Source organism: Miniopterus natalensis, chromosome 6, assembly GCF_054644295.1.
Source record: "Miniopterus natalensis isolate mMinNat1 chromosome 6, mMinNat1.hap1, whole genome shotgun sequence".
Classification (NCBI taxonomy): Eukaryota; Metazoa; Chordata; class Mammalia; order Chiroptera; family Miniopteridae; genus Miniopterus; species Miniopterus natalensis.
In genome coordinates, this window is record NC_142086.1 from 77,490,328 (window position 1) to 77,516,514 (window position 26,187).

Here is a 26,187-nt window from a genome sequence, read left to right on the forward strand (position 1 = left end):
TAGTTCTGTTTAGCCTCTGTCGGCACCTAAAGGGGCTTCACAGTTGGGACCAGGTGAGTGGTCACATTGGTGTGGAGGTAAGGCCAGCACACTAACATTTTAGTGAGGAAAGAAGCTGTGAGTTAGTGTGAAAAATGACTGGAGGGCATCGATCATCGTGTGTTTGTTGAGGGTTTGGCTGGGAAAGTAAACTGGGGCTCCTCTGTCTTATCCCCTGTTTTCTTCAATGCCCGTGGCTCCTTCATCTCAAGAGAGAGTTGTAACTATCTGGTCTTCACATGTCCCTGTGCTCCTTTTAACCAAATAAAAGTTCTTGTTTCTGAAGAATGATTATTCGTGTTGTCTAAGTCTCTCAAGTGGACAAACTACAGACACGTTCGCATCAATACATGCAGATGAAAACAAATTACCATTTAAGGGTGGAGGGAACGAAAGTTGTGGTCATAGAGCATTTTACACCTCATTTTTTCCCTGTCAGTCCTTTTCGGTTCGATAATAAAGAGCTGTCGTTAAGGCAATTCACCACTGGAGCTGGTTGGCAAAACTAAAAGGCAAAATAGAAATTAGCGGGCCTCGGCCCCTCTTCGGCTGCTGGGAGGCCTCGGGAACGGCAGCTGCGCCCCAAGCTTAGGCCCCCCCACATTTAGCACTCCTCTGTGCCTTGGCTACCCACCTTTCTGGGCAAAATGAGGGACCAGCTGCTGGCATCTACCTCTTCCCACCAAGCTCCCACTGCCAATGTCTTCATTTAACTGGGGTCCGATGGAAGGAGACTAGGCTCCCCCCATTGTCTCTGCCTCCAGCGACTACAACAGCTGCATGCAGGGGAGACAGAGCCGTGGGGAAAGGCCTTGCTTTGCTTTTTATCTTGATCCAGGCCTGGATCACTCTTCTGGCATTAATTACTAAACTCGTAAGTTACTGGGAGTGGGACAGTGCACTTTCCTCTTATTCGAAGATGGCCCTGAGACGGTCCTAAGGGCTTCTTAAAATTTTAGCTGACCTTTGAAAAATAAAATGGACTACATGGTGTGTGTATCTGTTGTGTTTGTCTTTTCAGAGCATAGTTCACATGTGTTTTAAAATGCAGGTGGTTCTGGAAAAGATTCAGGTAGTAAAATCAAACAGCACACCCTACCCCTGCTGTTCCATCCTTCCTAGCTATCAGGAACAGGTACTTGGAAAGGTCTTCAAAAGAATAGTGTGTTCAGGGACTCCTGATTTTTGGCCTAAGAATAAATTCCACAATTGCTCACCAAGTGGTCGCCAGTGCCTCGTCGTTTCTTCCATCAGGACAACCTACGGTGATTGATCCCGTCTTTCGTCTCTCAATTCCTTTAAACCTTCTTTTACTTTGGACCATATACACTCATTCAAGAATGTGTGTGTGCATTAAGTAAGCATGAATTTTGTCTTCCCAAATAAGTCAATATGCTTTGTGTAGTGTGAGAAACTGAAGTTTACACTTATTCTGGAAATGATCCAAGAGATTAAAGCAGTGAAACAAATTCATTTATTCCACATTTTTGGCCTTCTAATGGGCAATTCAGCTGTGTTTAAATTTTGCACATGTGAGAAACACCCACTGTAACACACATATATTGGAAAAAAGACATTTTTAATAGTTTCACTTCTTAAATATGTGTAATTATTTTCTGAAAATTAAAAAATACCAGCTTGAAATAAATGGATTGTATGAATAACCCAGGTACTAAAGGATCCAGTAAAAGAACTATAATATCAGTAATGTACCTTCTATTTTGACACTAGGGCTATATGCAGACTTGCATTTGCCGTTTGATTAGCTTATTTGAGAGGAATGTGCAGTCTAGTTAGGCCAGGTCTGTGACATAAGCTTACAATACGTACTTCTTCTGAGCAGGAAAACCATTAGGAATATGCTCAGGATGAGTTGGAAATACATTTGGGTAGAAAAGCAGGAAGACTACTGAACTTCTGATAGTAGCAATTGCAGCTGGCGCTGGATAATTTCCAGCAGTTTATTTCAAACAGTAACGTACCTTGTGCAAAACAGTCTATTTCAGTTCTTTTGCTTAAGTTGTCTTAAGTGTATAATTTATGATTTAAAATAACATTCCTTTAAATAAGAGGACATGACAAACATAATGACTAAGAACAAAGGAAATTCTATCTGTGAAAGAATAGATGTCCACAATAAAACCGAAGCGCATGATTTTAAAGTTACTTAGTTCTGTAGAGATTAATTAGTTTTGTTTGTTTGTTCCCAGCATTTCAGTGGCTTAGGTAAGAATAATGGCTTTTGGGAACTATTTTTTACAAAATTCTCAATTTTCACACTTGTTAGAGTGGAATGGGAACCTTTTGTGTTTGGTTTAGGAAACACTCTAGTGGAGAAAACTTTGTATCCATTCTGTGAACCTCGGGCCCCGCACGTACACCCCTGGGCGGTTAGGCCGCGCACACTGGTATCCGAATGATGTCACACCAGCCAGGAACCACCTGTTGTTTTCTTGGCACATTAATGGTCCTCCTGAATCACCCTAAATAGTAGATTACAGAAGATAATTGTAAGTGCGTGGGTCAATTGATATTAATATATAAAATTGTTTTTAACAAATCAATTCAGAAATAAAGATTAAAAATATGATTTAATTGCAAGTCACCTGTATACTCTAGGTCACCATCACTCTAGGTCAAGAATGGGAACCTTTTGCTGCTCAGTAAGAACTCAGAGAAACGCTAAGACAACTTAGGAATCATTTATGTGTAATTTTTAAAATGCTACATTTATGAAGGGATCTATGGAAAAGATAATTATTCCATATTCTGTGCTTGAGAAAAACTAAAAACTCAGCACATAAAATTGATTTCTGTTCTCTTGGGTAGCATTAACTTTTCAGTGTTCAGCAAACAGATTTGAAAAAAACTTAATGTTTCAACTGAAAGAGGCTAATCTGTGATATAATTTCTAGTGATTACTGCACATATTTTCATCTTAGATTTCAATTGAAGTGTTTTTAATTTTCATAAATATTAATTATAGCAGATCCTGGTAGAGTTAATTACATAGATTTTATTTGCACGTCTGTACTGCAAATGAACATAATGCAAACATATAGTGCCACTAATTAATGACAAAATTGACAAGTATTTTTTCATGTTAAGTGTGTAAAAAATGTAAATTAATCTGCCTTTTTATATATTTATGAAAGCATTTAAAGCCTTGTGTATTTTGCTTGAAATCATTGACACAATAGAGTATTTTAACCCAGGCTTGATGTGAGAAATACCCTGGGAGTCTTTTTACCCCATTCTTTACTACCTTTGGGACCTATATTTAAGCGGGAAAGTGTGTATGAAAGCACCTTTTCTCTCTTGGGTGCAGAGGAGCATAAATTGCATTGGCAAACATAGGTTACCTCTATTCTAGGTGTGACAGAGGTTTCCAGCTGTTTGAAGGCAGGGACTACAGTTTTCATTTCTGCCTCCTAAGCCCTTAGTCCACAATACGGGTTCAGAAATGTTTATGGAACACTATCGACCCAAGGCGAGAGTAAACAGACTCAAAAGTGTGGCTTAGCAGTTATTAAAAATAAACCTCAACTGTTTTGATAGTTTAAAAGAGCCATTTGGTTTTCTCCATGTTTTCTAAAATATTTTAATTTTTTTAAATAGCAAAAACCAGACACTGATGACATGATCAAGGATTTTAAATTACCCAGTTCACACTATTCAAGGATCCACAAGCAGGCTTGGTGCCCAACAACTGGGTGGTCTGTCTGGTTGAGAGACCGACATCTAATTCTATCACTTCCCATCTTCTAATTACTCCACTTCAGCTCTGTTATATAATCTCTCCTGGTCTTAATTTTCTGATGTGTCTGATGAAGACAGTTCCTTCTCCCACTATCTCAGGGATGTGTAAGAACTTTGAAATTATGAGTGAATTTCCAGAACATAAGGTATTAGCCTAAAATGTATGTTTCCCCTTAGATGCTATATTTGCAAAGAAAAACAAAATCTCTACCTTCTTTGACGAGTGTAAACGTTGGTGGCCACTTTTATTTAGAGTAGTATTTCTTAAACAAGTACATCAGAATCATCTGATGATGTGAGAAAAACCCCTTGCTGGGCTCCACCTTGAGTGTTTCTGATTCCGCAGGCCTGTGTCGGGGCCTGAGAATTTGCATTGATGGCACCTTCTCAGGTAATAGTGCTCTGCGGGACTACAGGCCACACTTAGAAAACCCCTGCTAGAGAACAAGGCTTTGAATGGTGAGCAAAGCAAGTTTGCTCTTTGTGTCAGTCACTTAGTTTTATGTAGAGAGGACATTCCACAGCCACTCGCTGTGCCTTAAAGTCCAGACAACTGCCTCGCCCATGCGAGCCTTTGGTGAGTTAAAAGATCCTCAAGAACGTGTGGACGACTAATAAGGCAAGATCTCTGACACTATAGGGGAGGAAATAATGCTGCAAAGAACTTGGTCAAGTGATGTGTCAATCATAACATCTTCGTAATTTCAAATAATGTATTCCTATTTTATCAGTCACTCCTCTTGCGTAACTTAGTATTAAGTCGAACAAAAAAAATCATGACTTTTTAGACTATTGAGCTCTCAATCACGCTAACTTATTTACAGGTACTGCCTTGTGTGGGAGCTTTCTTACTTGCTAATGAGTCCCGTGCTTAAACTCTAGAAATCAGAGCCAAATACATGGTTTCAGGGATCTGGCTTGTGTTACTGGCATAATGTAACCTGAACATCAGTAGCATTGGCCGTCATATTTTCTACCTCATTCATGAGGCGTCTGCCCCACAACTCCCATTAACTGTAATTGAAGTTGTACAGCTGATTTCCCCCCGAACAATAATTCTATAGATTTCCCTCTCAGTGACAATATATCTTACCTTTTGCACACTTTTCATTTTTAAAGGAAAGCATAAGATCCAGAGATAAATTTTAAACTGGAAGAAAGCTACCCTATTGTCTTGACTTTGCCAGTGTTCATCAAAGCAGAATAAATGTAGAGCTAGGCTGAAGGTTTAGTTTACATGACTGAAGACATCGATTTAACTGGAGGGTACATATACAGATGCTTAAGTGTCTGTTAAAAAGTCTGGTATCAACTCAAGTTATTATGACATTTCTGTGTTAATATAGGTAACAAATTGTTCACACTCTAACAAGTGAAACCATTTTCCTACAGTATAAATTGCTACCTCCGCATTTGTGTGTTATTTGTTCAGTGCTGCTATCAGGTGTAATCAAATCCAGTAGATGTCAGTGCATTAATATTTTATTAATTTTCAAATAGAACTATTAATATCTTAGTGCTTACTTAGTGCCCTAATGTGTTATCTTATCTAAACCTCTTAATAAAACGTAAGTGACTTGCCCAAAGTCTTGCCAATAGGGTCAAATAAGAGCAGTTTGAGCACAGAATCCATGCTCTTCATGATTACTCCATGCTGCGCCTAAAAATTAATGATGATTCTAAAATCCAGCAGGTTACTCTTTATTTGTCGAGTGTATGTGAATTTCAGGCAGCTAATAGATGGCAACATTATTTCAAGGTGGTAAGACATTTTGCCTTCTTCAAAGGTAGTTTGTAGGTAAGAGTTTTCTCTGAAGGTCACACAAATCCAAAGCTATTAATACTTCAAATATATTGCAGTATTAAAAAAAATATTGCAGTATTGACAGGCACCAAGTGCAAGCTATCACATCTCTAAAAGAAAATGCCAAAGATAACATGAAAATTCCAGTATAGGAGCTTCTGTGCCCCGGGTTATACCAGCCTACTGAGTAAGTTCTTTATTTCCCTTCTTGCAAGTAAGCGTAAACTGGCTCTAACCAGGCTTCCAGCTTGGTTTTCATCCAGAAATTATTTTGGGTCACTAGACATCTAGACCATGCTCTAAATCAGGGTTGAATGTTAGAGGCTGACAGGCCAAATTGACCCTGAGAGACCTATTTTTTGTTTGTTTTAAGTCTGCATAGGGTTTTAAAGAATTGAAATTCGAAAAGAAATGCTTGTTGCTAAGGTGTACACTCTCCAGCTCACCCCCAGGCTCACAACTGCATATTGTGCCTGGCTGTCTCCCACATTAACATTTTATGCCTAGGCCCTAAGGACAATTGGTTTATAACCCTTGCTGGTAAAAATCAGCTTTGTTTCTAATGTTTGGGTCGACCAAGGAGTACTATATAAATTGCCCACAAAAGCCAAAAGTCCCAGGTTTATAGAAGAAATGAAGTTAAGACCCTGATGATTTTTTTACTTATGAATCATTGTTAAACAATAAAAATCATTATACAGCAATGCTTTCTGGAAACTCAGGGTGAGAGTTTGATCTAGTTACCTGACAAGAATCTACTCCTCCTGCATCATAGCCTGCACACACCATGTTTCCTGTAATGCTGTATTCTGGCATCTGGTGTTGGCATTTCTCATTTGATATGAGAGGAACATCAGCTTCCTGCAATATTTCTGCAGTAGAACCTGTTCAAAACGGATAACACAAGCAGCCAGTCAGAAGTGATCTGTGAGCATCAGTCAATGAGCCGCCATCAGTCTTATTTATCTCAACGGTTCGCCCTCATTACCTAGCACTGTGTGTATATATAATGGCACTGAATGCTAAACCTTGTACTTTAAAGTACATAATAAAGCCCATCTGTGGGTTTTGCCAAATGGATGTAAAGCACTTCTTTGGCTCCCAAGGGCCAGCAGGAGTAGTGGACAGTCTTTAGGCATGTTCAGTAATTTTAAACTTACAGTATTGGTCATGGGGAGCAGGGGGCGGGAAAGCCCATCAACACAAGGAGATTCATTCATGGAAATTAGCAATGGCTCAGAAATCCAGAAGTGCTTTCATTTGGCACCTGAAGTGCTCCTTTATGGTGGTATTCAGCTCCTTGTGATGCTGTGGGGCTGAGCAGGTGCACACTGAACAGAAGATACAGCTCGAATGGACTGTGCCCCGAGCCACGGGCGTTCAGCTTGTCCTGCACGTGCAGGGGAAGGGAAAGGAGGCGTTCTGTGGCAGAGTATACTTCCATGCTCCTTACAAAATGACTCATCCGCTGGAAACCTGAATGTCTGTTCACTGAAATACTAAGCCCAGGAGGGAAATGAAACAAGCAGGTGTCTAGTGGCCCAGAAAAGGTCCATGATAAGCACTTTCTAATAACTAGCAATTCTATTGGGCTCCTCAAGAGAGGCAGAAAGCTGCAGATGGGTTAGTACATCTGACAGCCAATGTTGTTGCAAAAATGGATGTGACCTCATTTCCAACTAAAAAGACAGGAAACGTGTGCGTGCGTGCGTGTGTGTGTGTGTGCGTGTGTGTGTGTGATTTAGATCCAAAGTAACATATGTATAACTCAGTGGTGTGTTGGTAAATGTTTAATAACTGGTTTTCAAAGGGGAAAAAGCCCAAATGGGTACTGCCCGCTGATTTGCTTGGCATAAACACTCCAACCATGGCCTATTCAAAGCACCAGCATGACAGTGAACTTGAAGTTGGGAGATGTGTACAAATGGATATTTCCAGCTGGTGCCAGTGACTCCAGCAGTACATCACCGGATGGCTTCTCAAGTTTAACAATGGATTTTACTTTGGAGAGGTTAAGATGCAGAAGAAAACTCAGTGCCTCACTGCCATCCATGCTGTGAAAATTGACGATGGGTGGGAGACTTTCGTTTTATAATAAAAATCAAAGCCAATTTTGTTGCTTGTCAAGGAATAAAAATTGGTTGGGTATATGGTAAAACTCTTTGGTTAAGGAAAATCTGAGTAGTGTCCTTACATTTGATATTTCTTTGTCAATATGAATTGCCATGAGAATAATTGAGCATATATATATATTCACACAAATAAAAGTCAGTAAATTTATTTCAAGTTTACTAATTGCCTTAATTTAATCAACTAATATAACTTCGTTTATTCTTGGTAAAGAACATGCTTATGGTTTTTCTAGCAAAATTACTCAGTATCAAATACTCAAAAGGGGGATACTGAGATTTTATGAAATGAAGTAGCTGGAAACCATAAGACAGAGTTTTTAAAATTCATTCAAATTGCCATCCTCTAGGAAGTATTTAAACATGATCTGACTGTTTAGTTCTAAATGAAATTGACCTCAGATACAGATTTTTTTCTTGGCTCCATACCACTCTTAGAGACCTTTCCTAAGTCAATTAAATGCATATCTTTAGTAACAATATGTATCAGCTCTGAAAAAGAATACCCATTTCCTGTGGAATAAAGAGTCTTAAATTTATTCATTATTGGATAATTTGTTTTGAAGAGTCTACATTGTGGTTATAAAAATGGCTTCTAGTTTGAAGTCTGATAGAGAAAATATCTATCTAGGGATCATCTTTGCTCTTTAGATTTCAAGTTAAATAAATCATGACATTTTTCAAGTGGAGGAAATAGAAGAATAGACAGTCTTTGACTTCAATACATTTTATGGACAGTAGACATGAGGCATTTCCAGCAACGTAATGAGATCGTAGTGAAGAACCTTTGTCGGAATCATCAGGGGAGGGGTATGACTTAGACTTTATGCTTTGTTTTACAAGAAGTAAGGATATTTTGGCTGTGAATGCTTTGCTACTGGGACTGAACCTCATCACAAGATTGAAATACATCTTATACAATTAGTATTTGCAAATATAGTTGCTATGATCTATGATCTGTTGTGACTCCAGGGCCCAGGTCCTCCCACCAGACTACAATGCCTTTCCTTTTTGCTTAACTATTAATGAGTAGTCAACACTCCTCCTAGATGGAGTAAGTCCTATAAGAAATTCGGACGCCAGTGAGACTTGCAGTTAAGCTTAGAGGGCATGAAGGACTGGAATGCTTTTATAAAAAAGCATGTTTGTTATTAATATGCATCTTTTCTGTGTTTGGAAAACATGCTATTAAATAATACTATTGATCAACAGCGTATCAATTTATACTGTTCAATGTAAGATTTGCGCTCTATCTGAGTCTTCTTGTCAGTAGGCAGAATAAGCATTTGAAGCTAGAAGGGATTTCTTTCTCATTTGAGAAAATGTGACTGTGAGATCTTTAGATAATAAATAAAGATAGTTTTATTGATTTGGGAAATGTGACAGCTAATAATATGGCTTTTGATGAGACTTCTATGAGCTGTACAAAAGTATACTTTTGAAACCTTTGGTTATATTCATTTTAACAGATGTACCTTTTCTCCTTATTGGAGTTTATAATACAAAAATTAGATATTGAGTTTTGGGGATGCTTGAATTCCCCTCGAATAAGGATTATAGTTTTATAATATGCTCTATATGATTTGGAAAAAATTTCTTAACTATACAAATATACAATACATGAATATAAGCCTGACAGTGCCTTTAAGAAATAGTGCATAAAATAGAGCATCCGAGTTGCAAAACAATGTTGAAAATAGTCACAGGACAGCATACTCTTTCAGTAAACCTTTTCTTTTTGCGGGTATGATAACTTACCTTCATGAACCACCCTCCCCCAGCCAGCAATAGAACAGATTTTTCCTGGAGGGAGGACTTGATTTTCTTCTGGTAAGCAAATAGGTTGTATATAATCTGTAAACAAAACAAAACATAAACTAGAATAGATGCACGTGCATTTCTAACAAGTTTTAAAACCCAATCACTTTAAACATTTCATCTAAAACCACTTGTACTTTTGTTTTATACAGCCTGGACATTTTTTAGACACCAATCTTGGGGGGAAATAAGCATTTGGGAGCAGTGCTTTATTGACAGTCGATTAGGTACCACTGGTGGCCTTTTAGGGTCCTCCACATTGTCTCCTATCATTCTTTCGTAATGTAAACAGTGCTGCACTTCTGGAATGAATCACTTATATTTGATTTTTAAATAATTGTGATACCGAATAGAAAATAGTGCCAGGTCTGTGAAAGTCTTGCTAAGGTTGTTTTTTTTAGGGTCAATTAAGAGAAAGTTGGGCAAATTTTCTGAGGGTTTTTAATTTTTTTATTTTCTCCTTATATCTCACATTGAAAAAGCTTTTAGGCAATTGTTTTACAGGGCACTTATGGAAGCATTAGCATTGGTCACTGGCTTTTCAAGCCCTTTTCCAGCAATTTACAGGTCACCTATTTATTAAAGAACCCACTACATGGAAGTCCCAGGGCAGACAAAAAGTAAGATATGGCTTTCACCCTCGGGGACAGGGCTATAGCACCAGCCACAGTAATTGTCTGCCCTCAGGAGGTGCTGGAAGACATGTGGAGGCCAAATTCCCTAGGAGCAAGGACACAGCAGCACTTTCCCATAGCTGGCAAGGCCATCAGAGAGAAGGCTGGAGTTGAGTGGAGCCCTTCAGGATCAAGTTCACTCCTCAAGTGACTCTCACAGGATCTAGGTGTTCGGAGGAAGCCCCCTGTCTGCCGCTTTATTAATATTACTTAATCTCCTTTAAAATTTATTCTATGGAGGCCAGTTTTTACTCACTTTACTCTTAGAGCATGTGCTCTTCTCTCAGTTTGTCTTACTCTGGCCCTTGTGGCAGATGGGCTTGCCTTTCTTTTACATGAGAAATGGAGAAGACATACATTATAACATGGTCCATTTTTTTTTTTCCCCCAGACTGCTCCTTTGAGTTTATAAAGGGCTCTGAGAGTTTTTTTCTACTGGTCAACTCTTTAGAAAGTTGGATTTTAATAGCTCCAGAAGGTAATTTAATATGTTTCTTTTTCATTCTCAATTCCATTTAAATTATGATAATTTTTATAACAAATTATTCAACTTTTATGGACTATTAATGCACTGGTGCTGATAAAAAATATTTTAAATCTAATTTTGAATTAATTTGGGCAGATGAGATGAGAAAAAGTGATTTGCCTTACCTGTGTAATTCACTTTAAATTCAAGGTGCATCATGGCAATGTCACTGTCCTTGCTCCGTTTATTGTAATGTGGGTTTATGACAATTTGATCTATCAGCCGGGTCACTACTTGAGGAGAAGTCAGATTCGATGTCGTATGCAGGCCTAGGACTGCTTTCCACTTAGATGGCTCTAAATTTCTCCTGAAGATTATAATAAAGATGTATAAGAAACTCTCTATCCACCACAGTTACTTCCAAGAGATCTTCGTTAAAGGTATTTCAGAACTACATGCTCCCATCCTAAAATGCTTTTGATTTTCTCTGAAGAATTTTTCCTTAAAAATATTCCTTTAATTTCTATTTTTTCTTATTGGATCACAGAGGAAGCCTTAATTACTGCTAATCTCTATCACTCTTCCTAAACCTCCTCTTGATCTCTAGTTCTAGATTGTGGTTCTCGGCTTTGGCTTCACATTAGACTCACCTATGATAGCACGTCCCACTGTGGGGATGGCATCTTGGTCTGGGTTTCTTCCGACAACAGCAGCAGCTATTGCAGTAATGGAAGGAGGCTCGGGAGCATTCTCCCATTTAAGATGTCATTAAATTACACAGACTTAAGGTAAGCAGTAAAACCTATTATGATGCTTATACTCTAACATAAATGAGTAATTTTCATCTACAATGAACCTGAATAATTTTCCATATACAATGTTGGTCATCAATAAAGTATTGGTAAAGAATAATATTTGTCTTATAGGACATATTGAATTGAATAGTATAATTTGAAAGTGTGTAAGGACTTTTAAATGTGCTAATGGCTGCAGCATTTTCACTCCAAAAAATTACCAGTGAGGATCTGGAATTAAGTCAGTTAAGCCACATTCACAATCAAGTGAAAATTCAGTAACTTCAATGATCACAGAGCTAGTCATTTAATTCTTAACAGCTGCAAGTGCCTAGTTTAGCATGGTGTTGAACTTGTTCGGTGGGATAAGTTAATTACATGGACACAGAAAGAGTTGTGGAACGACTTGAGAGAGAAATGCAAATTATATATGTTGGAGAAATATTTCCTTCCCATAGTGATACTTATACATGCAGGAGAAATAAAAACATGGGAAACAGGCTATTTTCTGTGTAGCACAATAACAATTTTGGAAATCACTAAGAATGTGTCAGATTAATGTTGCTGCAGACTGTGTTTAATTAGACCAGTAGCTTGAAGCATGTATGTTTGATCTTCACAGTTTATAGTTTGCATTGGTTTTCTATTCAGAACCTTAAAATAATGAAAGGAAATGGTGATTATGAAACTTTGTGTTAGCTACAAGCTCTCTCGTATCATATATTTATATGTATAGTTATCAGATGAGGTACAGCACTTACAAAGTTAAGAATTTGGGAGGTTAGGCACTCTTTTTCTGAACTGCATTATTTTATTATTAATTTAAATTTATATCAAATAAGCTACATATATTTCTTTGAATTTCTATGTGATTATTTCAGGAAAAAAAAAATATAGAAAGGCTAAGAAAGACAGAAAGATAGAAAGGCTATTGCAGATTAAAGAAGACCAAAGAGGCATAGAAACTAAATGCTGTGTATTACCCTGGATTGCTTCTTGGGTGGCAAAAATACAAACAAACCAAAATTGTTGTAAAGGGCATACTTGGGACAATTGACAAAAATAAATACATACTGTGGATTAAATAATTGTTTTTTCATTAATGTTAAATTTCCATGATTTCCTGTGATTACATAAAAAAAAAATCCTTGTTCTTAATAAAAACACATTGTCATATCAAACAGTAAAGGGGCATGATGTCTAACCTACTATCAAATGGTTGAATGGTTGAGAAAAAAAATTCTCCAGATTGGAGAGAAAGAAGGAGAAAGATTTTTAAAGAAAGAAAGATTTCAGAGCATAATGTTTAAACAATTAGTGGATCTGGGTGAATTTCTAAAAGAGTTCTTTAGACTAATATATGTAACTTTGGCATGTTTTGAAATTATATCCATCTAACACATTTGTAAAATAAATATGCATAGTGTCTCTTGGGCAAGACTTAGATTCCTTTTTAATGGACCTTTCAGGGGCAGGAAGAGTGGCACAATAAAAAATTTTATTGCACATTTATATTTACAGTATGCAAAAGTAATGCAGCATCTTACTTTTCCCTGACAGTCACCTTAGGAGGCAGATACCATATAAACACCCTCCAGGTGATGATACTGAAACACAGGGAGGCTAAGTCACATGAGATCAGTCACATAGGTAGGATCAAATCCCTGTCCTCTGGCTCAAAGGCAACCTTGCCTTTAAACCACAACAAAATTGGCCCATAGTTTCAAAATCTCTCTTTTAAGTCAGTGATAGAGAAACAACAGGCACAGGGATATTTAGGGTCATCCGGGAACACTGAGGTTGGGTGGGAATCGCAGTGGGGACAATAAGAATGTAGACAGAGAAGAGCTGTCCAGTTAGACCGTTTAACCACCTGCAGGTTCAAACACCTGGAACGGAGCAGGTTCACACTGAGGACAAGTCATTTGTGTAGTATGACTTCAGTAAGTTGCTTGTTTTGGGTTCTTCCTTTTAGATATTAGGAAATTAAGCTTTTCACTGCCGTGAAGATTTTTTAAAGACAAATAGGCAGTAATATTGGTAAACTGTTAAAAATATGTTTTTCAAATATCTAAAATGATACTAGAAACTGGTTGGTCAGAAGCATGAAGTGAAAGCAGAAACTGGAGTTCTTGGCAACTAGAGAAAGAAGAAATACTGTCTCTGAGTGGCTGAAGAGAGGTAAGATGCAAGTGTGGCGAGAATAAGTTGGAATTAATCACGATTCTGTTATAGCTTACCTTTGTTTGCTTGTGCTCAGAATGAAACTGTGTGAAAAGAGATTTTATGTCCTATGTGACTGAACATGTGTTGATATTAGGTGAAACTGCTTTTCATGTATTCGTGGTTTGTAAAGAATATAATATTGGTATCACTGACCTTCAGTAAGTACATCTGTAAGGCAGATAATTGAAAGATGTTGCTAAAATTACTGCAAGCCTGGTTGACATTTAGAAAGGATATGTTCTGCAAGAACATCAAACAGACAGATTTACCAAGTCCCAAGTTAATACAGGAGATTGCTAACTTACTAAGACCTACTTTGTGCAACAGAAAACACCGAATCTTTAGCTAAATCTGCCTTTTACTTGTGGTACAGTTAGGATATAGGTTACCATCTGTGACATGCCCAAGGCATCGAGTATATACAGGTAAAAGTTAAAAGTCATGTTTAGCAGGGAATGGGGACATTGACTGCTATGGATGTTTGTTATATGCTGGTTGAAAACAGATTAAAATATAATTTATCAGGATGCAACAAAATCAAGAAACTGCACGCTAGATATGGGAGAGGCTATAGCCTAGTCACTGAGTTGAAAGGTTCAGAAAGAATCAGAGCTTTAGATGCACGTGGTCAGCACCACGGACAGTTCCACGGAGGCTCAGGTAATTGGCCAACCTGTGGTCCCGCTGAAGGTCCTCATTTCCAAGTCCCTAGGATCATGAATTCGAATTTACCCTCACTCCATAGGATGGGTGTTTAGGCGTAGAGTCAATCCTTTAATACACATTCTCTCTGGCCCTCCCTATCTCCCAAACAACTTCCAAAACCTTCTGTGTGACTATCTGTTTCCATCTATCCAAGAACTTTCAATGCTTGTGTTGGTAGGGAGTTCAGTCTTTTCATTTTATTAACTACGGCTGCATCTTCTGTTCTGAACACACATGGTTTTTCCTCGGGGAACCTGGATGCCCTCAGGAGAGGCTCATTGTAACCCTCACAGAGAAGGACATTTTCTGGAGTCGTCTTCTACTTAGGGCCAGGAAATCGCCCTACGTCAGGGTTTATGAATTTTTCTATGAGGAAGCCAGCTTTTTATTTTATCCAGTTCGGAAGTGTTGGAAGGGAATTACCTAAAGATGATCCTTCTTTCATGCAGAAGGAGAGAATTAACAAGTGGCCGTGCCCAGGAGTGTTTTCTCTTTCTCCCTGCCCCCTCCCCACCCACTCTGTTTTCTCCTGTGGCATTGCTTTGGGAACAAATGGCTGCTGCTAGAGGAAGAGTAAACCCTAGAATTCAACATGCATTTTGTCGTGGTACAAAAGGAAAAAAAGAATTAGATATTTGGCGTTAGTTCTAAGTTTTAGTTATGGGTAGCATCAAAGTAGAGTTGACTTGAGAACTAAGTAAACATTTTTATCCTGACCCATAATTAAGTCCTTAGACGACACAAATTTTTAGAGCGCAATTTATTTGTAACTAGAGGCCTTTTTTGATGCTAACAATTTGCTGACAATAAATATTGGCCTGATTTAATGATAGCCAGTACAATTTATACATTAGGTACTAATAAATGCCTACTTTTCAATTATGATGTATGTAGGAAACATAACACTTGATACAAATATCTAATGTAGAATGATTTTTAATTGAACTTCATTTTATAAGTGATTGTAATGGGAAAATGTTTGGAGAGTTTATAATGTCATGAACAGCAGGAAGATTTCCCTGACGAGATGGATTCGTGAGGCTGCCCGAAACGGGATGCTCAGTGTCTGCTGTGCCATCCACTTGGGAAGGGACACTGTGACGTCACACTCACCCATACACGCAGTGGGCCGCAGACACCAGCCAGTCGTTGCTGAGGAGAGAAGCGCCACAGAGCAGTCTGCCGTTATAATAGAGGGCAGCGAGCCAGGGCCAGGCTCCTTCTTTGGTATCATTTCCTCCAACGATCTTTGGGCTGACTGCTTGAGCCACCATTTTTTCCCCACATGCTATTAAAATAATTGAAGAAAAAAAAAAATCTATTGCATTTTGGTGGATCTCCTCTGATCATGAAAATTGAGTAGATCATTACAAAATAACTTCAGGGGACATACCAACTCTAGTCAGAATTTTACATTAAATGCTTGGAAGAAAACATGACAAAATATTTACTTACGTTTAGGGTTGCACTGTAACAGAATCAGTGAATCCTGTGAACACTGTTTACTGCAATAGAACAATTATATTTCAGAAATTATGCACCTAACAGTTTTAAAGCATAACATACTGTAGATTATCCTGCCTTTTTTAGTTAAATGAACTTAAAAAAATTGTTAACAGTATTACAGATGTTTCCCATTTTAAATTAACTTTTAAATGTAAGTATCATATAGGAAATGTGGGGAGGCTGAAATACAGAGCAGAAAATCCTCAGTTTAAAGTCGAATAGAGCTGGGCTTGTGTCCTTTACCGCTTACACTTCATGATTTGGGTAAGTTGCTCAGTATCCCTGAGACTACCTTTTGTCGTCCATAAAATGGGAACAATGCTACTTACTTTACTGAAATTTTCTGAAAAGTAAAAATTATTTTATATTATTGTGCCTTATACACAGTGAACACTCAATAAATGACAGCCATTATTCCTTTGCTTGAACCAACCTCGGATTTCATCATTCTATAATACAGAATATGCCTCTATATTCCTATCAGACCAGTCACTGCCTCCCTCTGTGTGTGAGACTGTGAACTCCATGCAGGAAATTCAGTGATGAATTAATCACAGGTCCTGCTTTCAAGGGAGGTAAACATATAAACAGCAAATGAAGTGCAGTCATAAATACTTTAAAAGCTCAACACCTGTTTAAATATTTGGAATGCCAACTTTACTCAAAGCCAAGATTTGATTTTAAACAAACAAAAAATGTTTTAAAATGTGTTATACTTACCAACCACTAGAGATCAGTCTAATACAAGGAATTAAAGCACTTGTCCTGATAGTTCTTAAAGCAGCCACTGCAGATATTAGTCACATTAAAACACACACATGCACACACCTATCATTTTAATGATTTCTATTTATATACTTAACTACGTCTATTATTCATGTTGTTTAGGTGCTTGAAGTTTTAGGAAAAAACAAAGCAAAACACACAAAATAAGACCCTAGATCCATATGAGATCTTAAGTACAACCAAAGGAAATCAGTGTTTCTGAAAAATACATGGTAAGGTTAATTTGAAACCACATGCGTTCATGTGGTCTGATTGACCTATCCTTTAGAGTAGAAGATAATTTCAATAGAAATATAAGAAAATATAGTTATATTTTATTAATAAGCAATATGCACGTACGTATATCTATCTAGATATAGGTATACCGAAACATTCAACAAAGAACCATCAGTTAACTCCCCTTCTGTTATCGACTCATCGCTGGGTAAGAAGTAATTTCTGGGATGTGTCAAGTTTTATCCTCACTCTTTCTACATCTATAGTACTTACCAGTGAAAATCCACATTCAAAATAGTTCATCATTCTTAGATATTAGAAAATGCTTAATACTCTCTGGTATGTATAAAACTGATGAGTTATTTTTTAGTAAGCAAGGAAAAGTTTCTGGTTAACTTGATAGTTAACGAGAAAATTAAACTGAACCTTACACTGCATTCTCCACGCATTTTGACTAGTCAAAAATTTTTGTGCACACACACACGCACGCACACACGCACAGTGTCTCAGTACAGAGGAGTGAGTTGCTGAACCTGTGGTCAGAATGAGCAGTGAATGCAGTCTTCGTCCAGGTATATTTAGAGAGATTGGAGAGAAACAGAATTACTGCCTTGGCCTTGGGCAGTGCAGTGGGAACCAGGCTAGCCCTGGGGACAGGAGGAAAGACAATGCCGCGATCCTGTCTTTCTCTCAGCCCCGTGGGAGCGACGCTGTGATAGAAATAGATGGGGTTCTTTCTGTCCTATTGATGGCATGAACTCATTTCTCTTCCAATATAAGCTTAACAACATGGCCTTTTTGTTGTTGAAAAACCTGCACTTTTTCTTTCTTTCTCCTTCCCAGAACTGCTGTTGAACGTGAGCTGTGGCTTTGGGGAATTGAGAAGACAGCGCAGCAGAGGGAAACGGTAAAGAGTTTTGGAGCAGGCCGCCTTGGCTTAGACTCTCCATGTTGCCTGCAGGCTTCGTAAACTTGTCCAAGGCGGCTAGTTATCCACACCGGGCTTCTGTTTCCTCGCCTTGCTAGTGAAGCAACATGGCCTATGCCGCAGAGCTTTTGCATGGACTGGAAATAAAATCTGTAATATTCCTGCCACGGTGTCAGCCACACGACAGGCATTCATTAAAGTGTTTGATCAGCACTCTGTGTCCTGTATCTAGCTCCATGCTTAGAACACAGAGTCAATCAATTTATATTGTCAAAGTTTCTCCGACTGCTAGGGCCGCGCCTGAGGTGGTGTGAAGAACTGGAAGACGGGGAGGTCCGTGCTGGCGGCTGTGTGGCCCGTGCGTGTCAGTTAGGTCAGGTCAGACTGCTGGCGCCTCAGGGAGCGAGCGGCCTTCCCCAGGGCCGGGAAGTCGGAGCCTGACCCTTGGTGGGCCGCACAGCGTGAGGAGCAGGTGAGGATACAGGGCCGTAGGTTTTCAGAGCTGGGGGAATGATCTTCGCCATTTCCTTCCTTCCCTCGTTTTTTATCACAACCACTAGTGCAAGCAAGGGTGTTTTCAAAAACACCAGGTTTCACAGGGCAATAAATGTAATAACTAAATACATACATAAAAAAATTACCTCGTTAAATAAATGTACGTATGTCTGATTTTCACTAACCCATATAACATGGCTAATCGAGACAGAAATTAAGGACCTCTCTGGCTCATAATGTTATGAAAGGTTGGGATCTATGTCTGTAAATGGTGTCCCTTTCAAATAACATAAACACACACAATAGGGACATCAAGGTAAGATGATACTGGCATTTTGTTGATATGCATAGAATATCTTAGTTTTTCTCTGAAACATGCATCTAATGAAGATGAATTTTTTTTTTATCATTTTGCCCTTTGTTCTTTTTATCATTTAAGTGTATATAAGATATCAATAAAAGAAATTCTCAATGTGCAGGCTGCTCAAGATCTGCAACGGTAATGTAAATTTAGACCTGCCTTATACAAGGGAAATCTATAAGTCTGCTGGCTTCAACCTCAAGGCCCCACAAAGATTTATATAAAACATTCCATTGCAGAGTCCTTTGGTACGAAAAATACTCCTTTATCAGTTTGTGTTACTGGGTGGCCTCACGGAAATGGTAACTTTTCATGAATAGCTGGATCCTTTTATAATTTCATTTTCACCATTAAGTTTATTAAACAAAACACTACAAGCTAAGGCACCAGCAATGGCATCTGAAACCCTTGTCTGTAGCTATGGCTTCGTCCGGCAGTTATTTTCCCACCCACAGCCGGCCTTTAATGGAACTGCGAGATTCAAAAGTCAATTTCAACAAAAGTTACTATTAAGGCTCAAACAGGGGAAATGATATAAACTAAGCTAAAAGAGACCTTCGAATAAGAAAAGAATGTCGCTTCATAAAATATCAGTAAGAGCTATAAAAGTGATTTTAAAGAGCAAAAGAAACTGGCAGAGCTAGAAGTCTGGACAGCCTCCGGTGCCCTGTCTGCCAAGGCAGAGAGAAGACGGCGGTGACGCTCCTCTTTGCCCTTACGGACCACAGCTGACTTGGCTTCTTCATCGGAGCCACACTGGGCCGATTTATCTCACTCCCATAGTTTCTTTCAACGGGGTTTACTTGCTTATGAATCTGAGGGTAAGGATTACAGGGATGTGGAATTAGAACTTATTGGATCGCTGTCAGTGTGCGGAACAGTTAACAGACTATATCTTATTTGACTGTCTTACCATTTATATGGGGGTTAGGCAATGTTATCGCATAGGATCGATGAGAGACTGAGATTACCTGAAGAATAAAAAGTTAAATAACTTTCAAGTTTACGTGGCTAGTGTGTGATGGAATTAAAATCTGATTGGCTTCAAAATCTCTCTTCTTTCCAGTTTGTGTATTATTTGTCCAAGAACAGATTTTGGGACCCACCTTGGTGTTAGTATTAAGCTGCCATTAGGCGCTGTGGTTAGTCTTACAAATGGTCCACCTCCAGTAGAGAAAACGGGCATTGATGAGTTTCCATTCCTAGGGAAAAACACACATATAGATAAAGCAAAAACACAAATAAAAAACCAGAAACTAAACTGTAGTTATTCAATGCTGTGGACATTGAAAGAAATTATGGAATTCCATACAAAGAAATTAACATTTTAATACAAAACTTCAAGTGTTATGCTATCTAAAAGATGGTACAAATTAGTAAAATTACCCATAATGACATAGATATAACTTGAATTTTTGCTAAATGCCTCAAGTTCTTGTTTGCGTGCTTAACAAAGTTAAAATCGGTGTATGTATAACTTGGGTGTCTGATTTTTTCATTTGCCTTATGTATATTGTCCAATAGGTTCTTTGGTGATCAATTTTAATGACTACCTCACTGAATCGCTGCATCATATTTATTAAACTTTGTTCCCATCAAGTGAAATTCATCCTTTAAAAAATGCATGTTTGCCAAAGAGCAATCTAGATAAAGGAAAACTTCTGTGTTTACCATTCCAGATGTTGCTGTGTCCTTCATAGTTCATTCAATTCAAAACCTAACAAGCCCTAATTTAAAGCCAGAAGTTATGTGTTGCTCTGAAAAAGAAAGTATGCACCTTGGACCTCCAAGTGTCACCTGGTGAGCCAGAATGGGATGGAGATAACTCCATGTGACAGAAGCCATTCAATCCCTAGTGTTTCTTTTCCCTGAAAATCTGTCACATCTGTGCTCTCAACTGTGAGATAATTTCTCTCAATTATCCTGACTCTTCCTGAGGCTCAGCTAGACTCTCAGCTTCTCAATGCCTAACCCTGTTTTCGGCCTTTTATTAATTCCAGATTTTGATTTTCATATAAAACGATGCCTTCAGGCTGCAGACATCCGGATTCCTGCTTTCTCTGGTTAGCAGGGAGGTGAGGCAGTGCCTACCTTTTCTGGTAGCACCATGGACCCACCCATTGCCTCTTCAAAAGCCAACACTCCCCCTTTCTATCTGTGCGGGAATTTCCAAGGCACACTCATAGATGTCACGATCAACAAGAGAAGAAAACCTTGGTAGAGGATATTTCCTCTCTCTTTCAGGTGAAAAAATGACTTAAAAAAACGGAAAGTGTTTGTCCTGTACCCTTCACTCACTGACCAGAGAGCTGGAGCCGCGGAGTCTATCATTAATGTCTCAGAATTTAGTCTCTTGCACTTCTTTTAATTTTTGTCATTTGAAATATTGGATTTTATTTTATTGCAAATTTTATCAAGGTTTTAAAAGAAATGATTAGTACTACAATTAATGGTCAAAGATTGATTTAATGGTTATAATGTGAGTTGTGGCTAAGAGGCTTGAGCTTTAAGCCAGACTATGGGGTTAAAACCCTGGCCCTACGAGTAGCTCGGTAACACAAATTCTCAACCAGTAGCTTCTTTTGTTTCCTCACCTTTACAATGGAGATACAATGATGGTTTTAACCTTATAGGGTTGCTGTGAGGATTAAATAACATAAGACGTGAAGCCCTGAGCATAAGCGCTCAGTAAGTGGTTTTGGAAATTCGATTATATTTTGGATATTGTTGTTATTTGGGTAAATCTACCTCAGAGATGTGGATTTAAGATGCTCCCATTATCTCTAGCTGTTTTTATTCCATCCCTTGGCTATCTCTTTTGAGATAGACCTTGAGGGGGATGCATTAATTTCTCTGGAAATGTAAAATGAAATCTGGACAAAATTAAACTGAAAATATATTGAAAAATTATTTATAAATCAGTTTTTGTCTAGTATCTATTTATTATACACCTACCACTGGCATTGCCCTGGGATGAGATTGGCAGGTATATTTTTACCATAAGCCCATTCCAGATAAAGGAAGGCTAGATATGAAGCTTTAAGAATAAAGAACATAGTAAATAAAGAATGTATTTAAAGAATAAAGAATTTAGTAAATGCTAATTTTTCTACCCTAGAATGCTCAAGTAGTCATCCATAGGGCCATGTTGGGCTCCACACATGAACTGATGGACTTTAATCTGACCTGAATATTGAACTACATTCGGCTGCAACATGGAACGGAAACTCTGGGCACGGGCCCTGTTTCTGCCTTTCCTGAACCCCAGTTGCCCCTCTTCCAGGACTGGCTTGGGGGAAATGGAACATTGCAACCTGAAAAATGTAACTTTATGCAAATAAAGCCTTCTTCCAAACACCACCTTTCTGTGGGGGCTTCCGAAAATTCTTATTTCAGCTCCACCCCAAGAACCTCGCTTCCCCAAATGACAGGGGAGTTTCATCTACCAGAAAAAATATTATCTTATATTCTGAGATTGTCTTCTCTACATTTTTAGTCTCAAACTTTACATGAGAAAATAGACTGCAGTTAATGGTACAGATATGTTGTTTTGGGTTATTTAGACTTAGACAAAACCTTTGTTTGGAAAAAAACTTATGAAGCAATCACATAATTAAATTTGTGTAGGAAATATGGCTATCAGCAACCTAGGAGTGGTGTATATAGGCTCTCAGTTCATATGAACATTTCCTGGTGTCAGCACTGGATATTAGAATTGGGAATTTGAGACAGACTACCTGCCTTTGAAATCCTGCCAAGTTCAACTCATCCTTTTTTGTACTGAACACAATTTATTCCAGTTTGTATTCACAGCAAACAGAATATAAGTGGCAGAAAACGTTTACAACAAAGTATTTCTTATGTTAATAAATGATGGAGATAATAAAACTATATTTTAAATGTTCTTGGCAAACTAAGGGGTTAGCAATTTTATGCTGTTACTGTTTTTAAAAAACAAAATCTTAGAACAACTGAAAAATTAAATTAAGAGAGAAGCTCTGTGAATATAAAAATGCAACTGAGTTCCTGCCTCGGTTTTTTTTTTTTTTTTTTTTTTTCTTGCAAGGAAATTAGTTGTTAATTTTTAGAGAGGCACTCTGTCCAGTTTACAACTAGAGTTGGCATATTTTAAATCCTGGAAACTGGTTCCAGCTCTGCAGATTTAGATAACTCTATCACGTATTTGCACAGCTGCTGGAAATCAGAAGTTTGGTGCCACATAGAAAAGCCCAGAGAGCATTGCCTTTTTGACATGCTAATGACTCCTGACTACCTATATCTAAATTTTATTACCATTTGTATAGGTTGTGCACCTTCAAAGAGCTCCCCTCGCTTCAGGGAAACCTATTCTACGTGAGAATAAAAGCACATAGATGCAGCTCACTATTATTATGTGAGAGGTTGTATACTGAGTATAAAAATACTCGTATACTCACAGATGAATTTAGGGAAAGAAAGAAGGCTATCCCAAGGCATCTTGCACGGTATTAAACCTTCTGCCTTTCTTCTCAGGCCCTGCTTAGGTTTCTCTCTTTGTCTCCCTCCTCAGACTGTTAGCTGTGATAAGAATTCCTCCCTAAAGCAGGAGCTTAGGTAGGGATGCTTAAATCTTTTAGACACATTAAAGCTAAAAAAATAACCAATCCTGTAAATGCGGCAGCCAGGCGCTGCAGCTCATTTCACACTCCCAAGAGGTTTAAGTAATGAACTGAGCCAGGTGGGATTGGCCGGAAAAGAATTTTTTTTGAGAAGAATGGACTTTCCTTTTCAGATTGGAGGGAAAGGAGAGGATTGATTTGGCAGAACAGAAGGTAAGGGAGAGCATTTTAATAGGCTGGGGATCAGTGAATTAAAAGGATTTAAGGCAAAGGATGGGGAGAGTCCCACTAGGAGATTTGGGACATGTGTGCTGTTCATTAAACACGGACTGAAATGGATGCCTCTAAACTACAACTGCTTCTTCATTTGCCACATTTATAGCAGCACATCTAACGCTCGCCCAGCACTGTGATAGCTTTCAGCAAACAGGTAAGCTTAATAAATTTTAGATTTTTCTGACCTCAACTCTTAAAAATTCTGTGACACACAGAAGAAGAGAAATGCCAATAGAAGAAATGATCTTCACTTAATCGATTTTCTCCTTGGTGCAAGAGGGAAACGAATGGGCCCATCTGTAGCTGTTCCTTGTTCTCTTACGGATGCAATGGTTTTAGGAAGGAAACAGACGCTTGGCATCTCCTACCCAAAATGTGGCTGAAAGAAGTGAAACCTAGGGGAGACTGTCAGAGACAGGATCCATGGACAACATCTTGGACAGCCTGGTTTTAATCCCTTGTCCTATATCCTTGATTCATTTTGTTGGGGCCCGGGGTGGGCTGCCCCACGACATGCCACAACAGCATGTTGGTTATTTTGGACTAAAATCACCCGAGAAGCAGCAAGAGCAGGAAGAGCTCTCTGACCCTCCTCTGTCCCCAAAAAACAGGAAATAAGGGTCCGTGCGAGGTGGCCTCCCGCTTCGGAAGGACCGAGAGACAAGCTTATCGCAAGAGTTGTCAAACCCAGAGCCCAAAAGCCTGTATGAACCACCCTCGGACATCTTTACTAATTTACTACCCGCGCCCAGACTTCGTTTAGGTTCCCTCCTGAGGAATTCCCACGCCTGCTTAGGCTCCTTCCCACGAGCACTGACTTGCTCTCGTCCATTTCTCACGCATTTATTGCTTTGTCTAAAAAGTACAGAAAGGTGCCTAGTTTTCCACCTCCCTGAGCCTCATTTCACGATCTGAGCATCGCATTGTGACTCTACTGTGCACATGCATTAAATTGTGCTTTTCTCTCTCCTGTTAATCCAGTCTTGTGTCAATTTTATTATATTATAACTAGTCCAGCCAGAGAACTAAAAGAGGGTAGAGTGGGTGAATTATCTCCCGCTCTCATACAACTTGTGACGTTGTTTTCTCAGCTGCCACTGGAGTTTATCGTTGAGGAGGCATAGGACCTACCCCTCCACATATGCCAGGTTTTCTCCCTGCGCGCATTTTTCCAGTGCGTTATTACTCTCTAAGGACACGCGTGCAACATTTCCTTTAGAATTTGGTGTCCGGAGAACTCTGTCTTCCCTATGGAACTGGTAGCATGTATCTTATCAGAATTAAAGTCATGTGACTTTTACTGTTTTCTTTTTTGCCTGGGTTTCCAGAAATCTCAGCTACAAATATTAGTAATTATGCTTACTCCGAGTGTTTTACAGATTTGCCCTTTTATCCATTTGGAAATTATTTTCACCTAATACGCTGTTATTCTTACTGCATATACTTTTGTTATAAATCACTCCCCTTTCTTTTGAAAAGATAAGGTTATTGGGCGGAAAAAAGATGAGAGAATGGAAGGAAATAAGAGAGAAATGAGGAGAAGGACATGAGGAAGGGAGCAAAAAATAAAGAAAAAACAAGGGAAGGAGAAAGAAGGAAAAATGGAAGGAAAGTAAAAAGAAAGTATATTCAATTTTAGCAGTTTTAATCAAAATTGCCCCTGGTTTCATAGAATATACGGCATTATTTACAAGTTGAGCAGCTGGAAACACTTTTTTTAGAAGAGAAAATGACTGCTGGTTTTTAATGGCTTAGCAGAGCAAGTCAGCTGCGTCGTTCATTCACTGGGTAAGGGACAGGGGAGGCACTTCTCTAAGAACTACACTTATCACTTTAGAAATCACTAGTCTAAGTGTCTTGAACACTTATTCCGGCATCAGTGTAAAATGTTTTCTTTCATGCTTTGATCAGAGACATGGAAACGTTGTTCAAAGCTCTTTTTACTTATGCATGCTATCAATGGCAGGGAATGGAAATGTTTCCTTTTAAAAAGGGAAGGTTGATGAAATCTGCCTCGTACGATTTACTAGGACCTTTGGGGGATTGCATTTTGTAGCCTATCTGCATAAATAATCTTGAGAGACCACAGTGCCTTTTTAATAAATTGACTCCTAAATTACTTTCCAGGGTACCAAACACATCATTTTAAACTCGCTGAGTCTCCTCTGCATTACCATGTGCCAGCCCAGACAAATTCTCATTAAGGCTATAACTTTCTTTCAATTACCGGGGCACGATGGGGACTATTTAATAAGTGCAGGCCCAAAGATTAAAGTCTTCGCAGAGATTACCTGACTCATTTCTGAAGAAAGCCAGTGCCTGACCTTCATCAAAAACATTGCCTCGGAGGCAGTGGGATGGACTGCTTGCTTTACATTCACTAAAAAATCTAGTTCTTTGTCCCAGTCTCCAGATGGAAGGACTGTGATTCATAGGAAATGAGGTCAGTGAACTAGAGAGTGAAACCTGGCTGGGGGAAAACATGTAAATAGACAGTACACAGTTGTGCGGAATTGGCTGTCACCCCCGCAGCTCAGGCCAATTTCTAGACAGCCTTTCCTGACACGCACAAATTGGGTAGGTTCTCCTGTAGCTCACTGGCTTTAT

At 38.7% G+C, this 26,187-nt stretch overlaps 1 protein-coding gene across 2 annotated transcripts in view; it reads right to left on the reverse strand.

Moving 5' to 3' along the window:
- Nucleotides 1-2,366: 2,366 nt before the first annotated feature.
- TMPRSS15 (transmembrane serine protease 15) overlaps nt 2,367-26,187 on the reverse strand; it is a 92,038-nt gene continuing 68,217 nt past the window's right edge. For both annotated transcript variants that reach the window (XM_087817926.1, XM_087817927.1), the window contains 7 exons: nt 19,813-19,908; nt 15,870-15,919; nt 15,528-15,702; nt 10,875-11,056; nt 9,490-9,585; nt 6,347-6,486; nt 2,367-2,522 (listed from right to left, as the gene is read on the reverse strand). In XM_087817926.1, coding sequence (XP_087674052.1) covers nt 2,367-2,522; nt 6,347-6,486; nt 9,490-9,585; nt 10,875-11,056; nt 15,528-15,702; nt 15,870-15,919; nt 19,813-19,908 — 895 coding nt within the window. The remainder of the gene's footprint in view (nt 2,523-6,346; nt 6,487-9,489; nt 9,586-10,874; nt 11,057-15,527; nt 15,703-15,869; nt 15,920-19,812; nt 19,909-26,187) is intronic.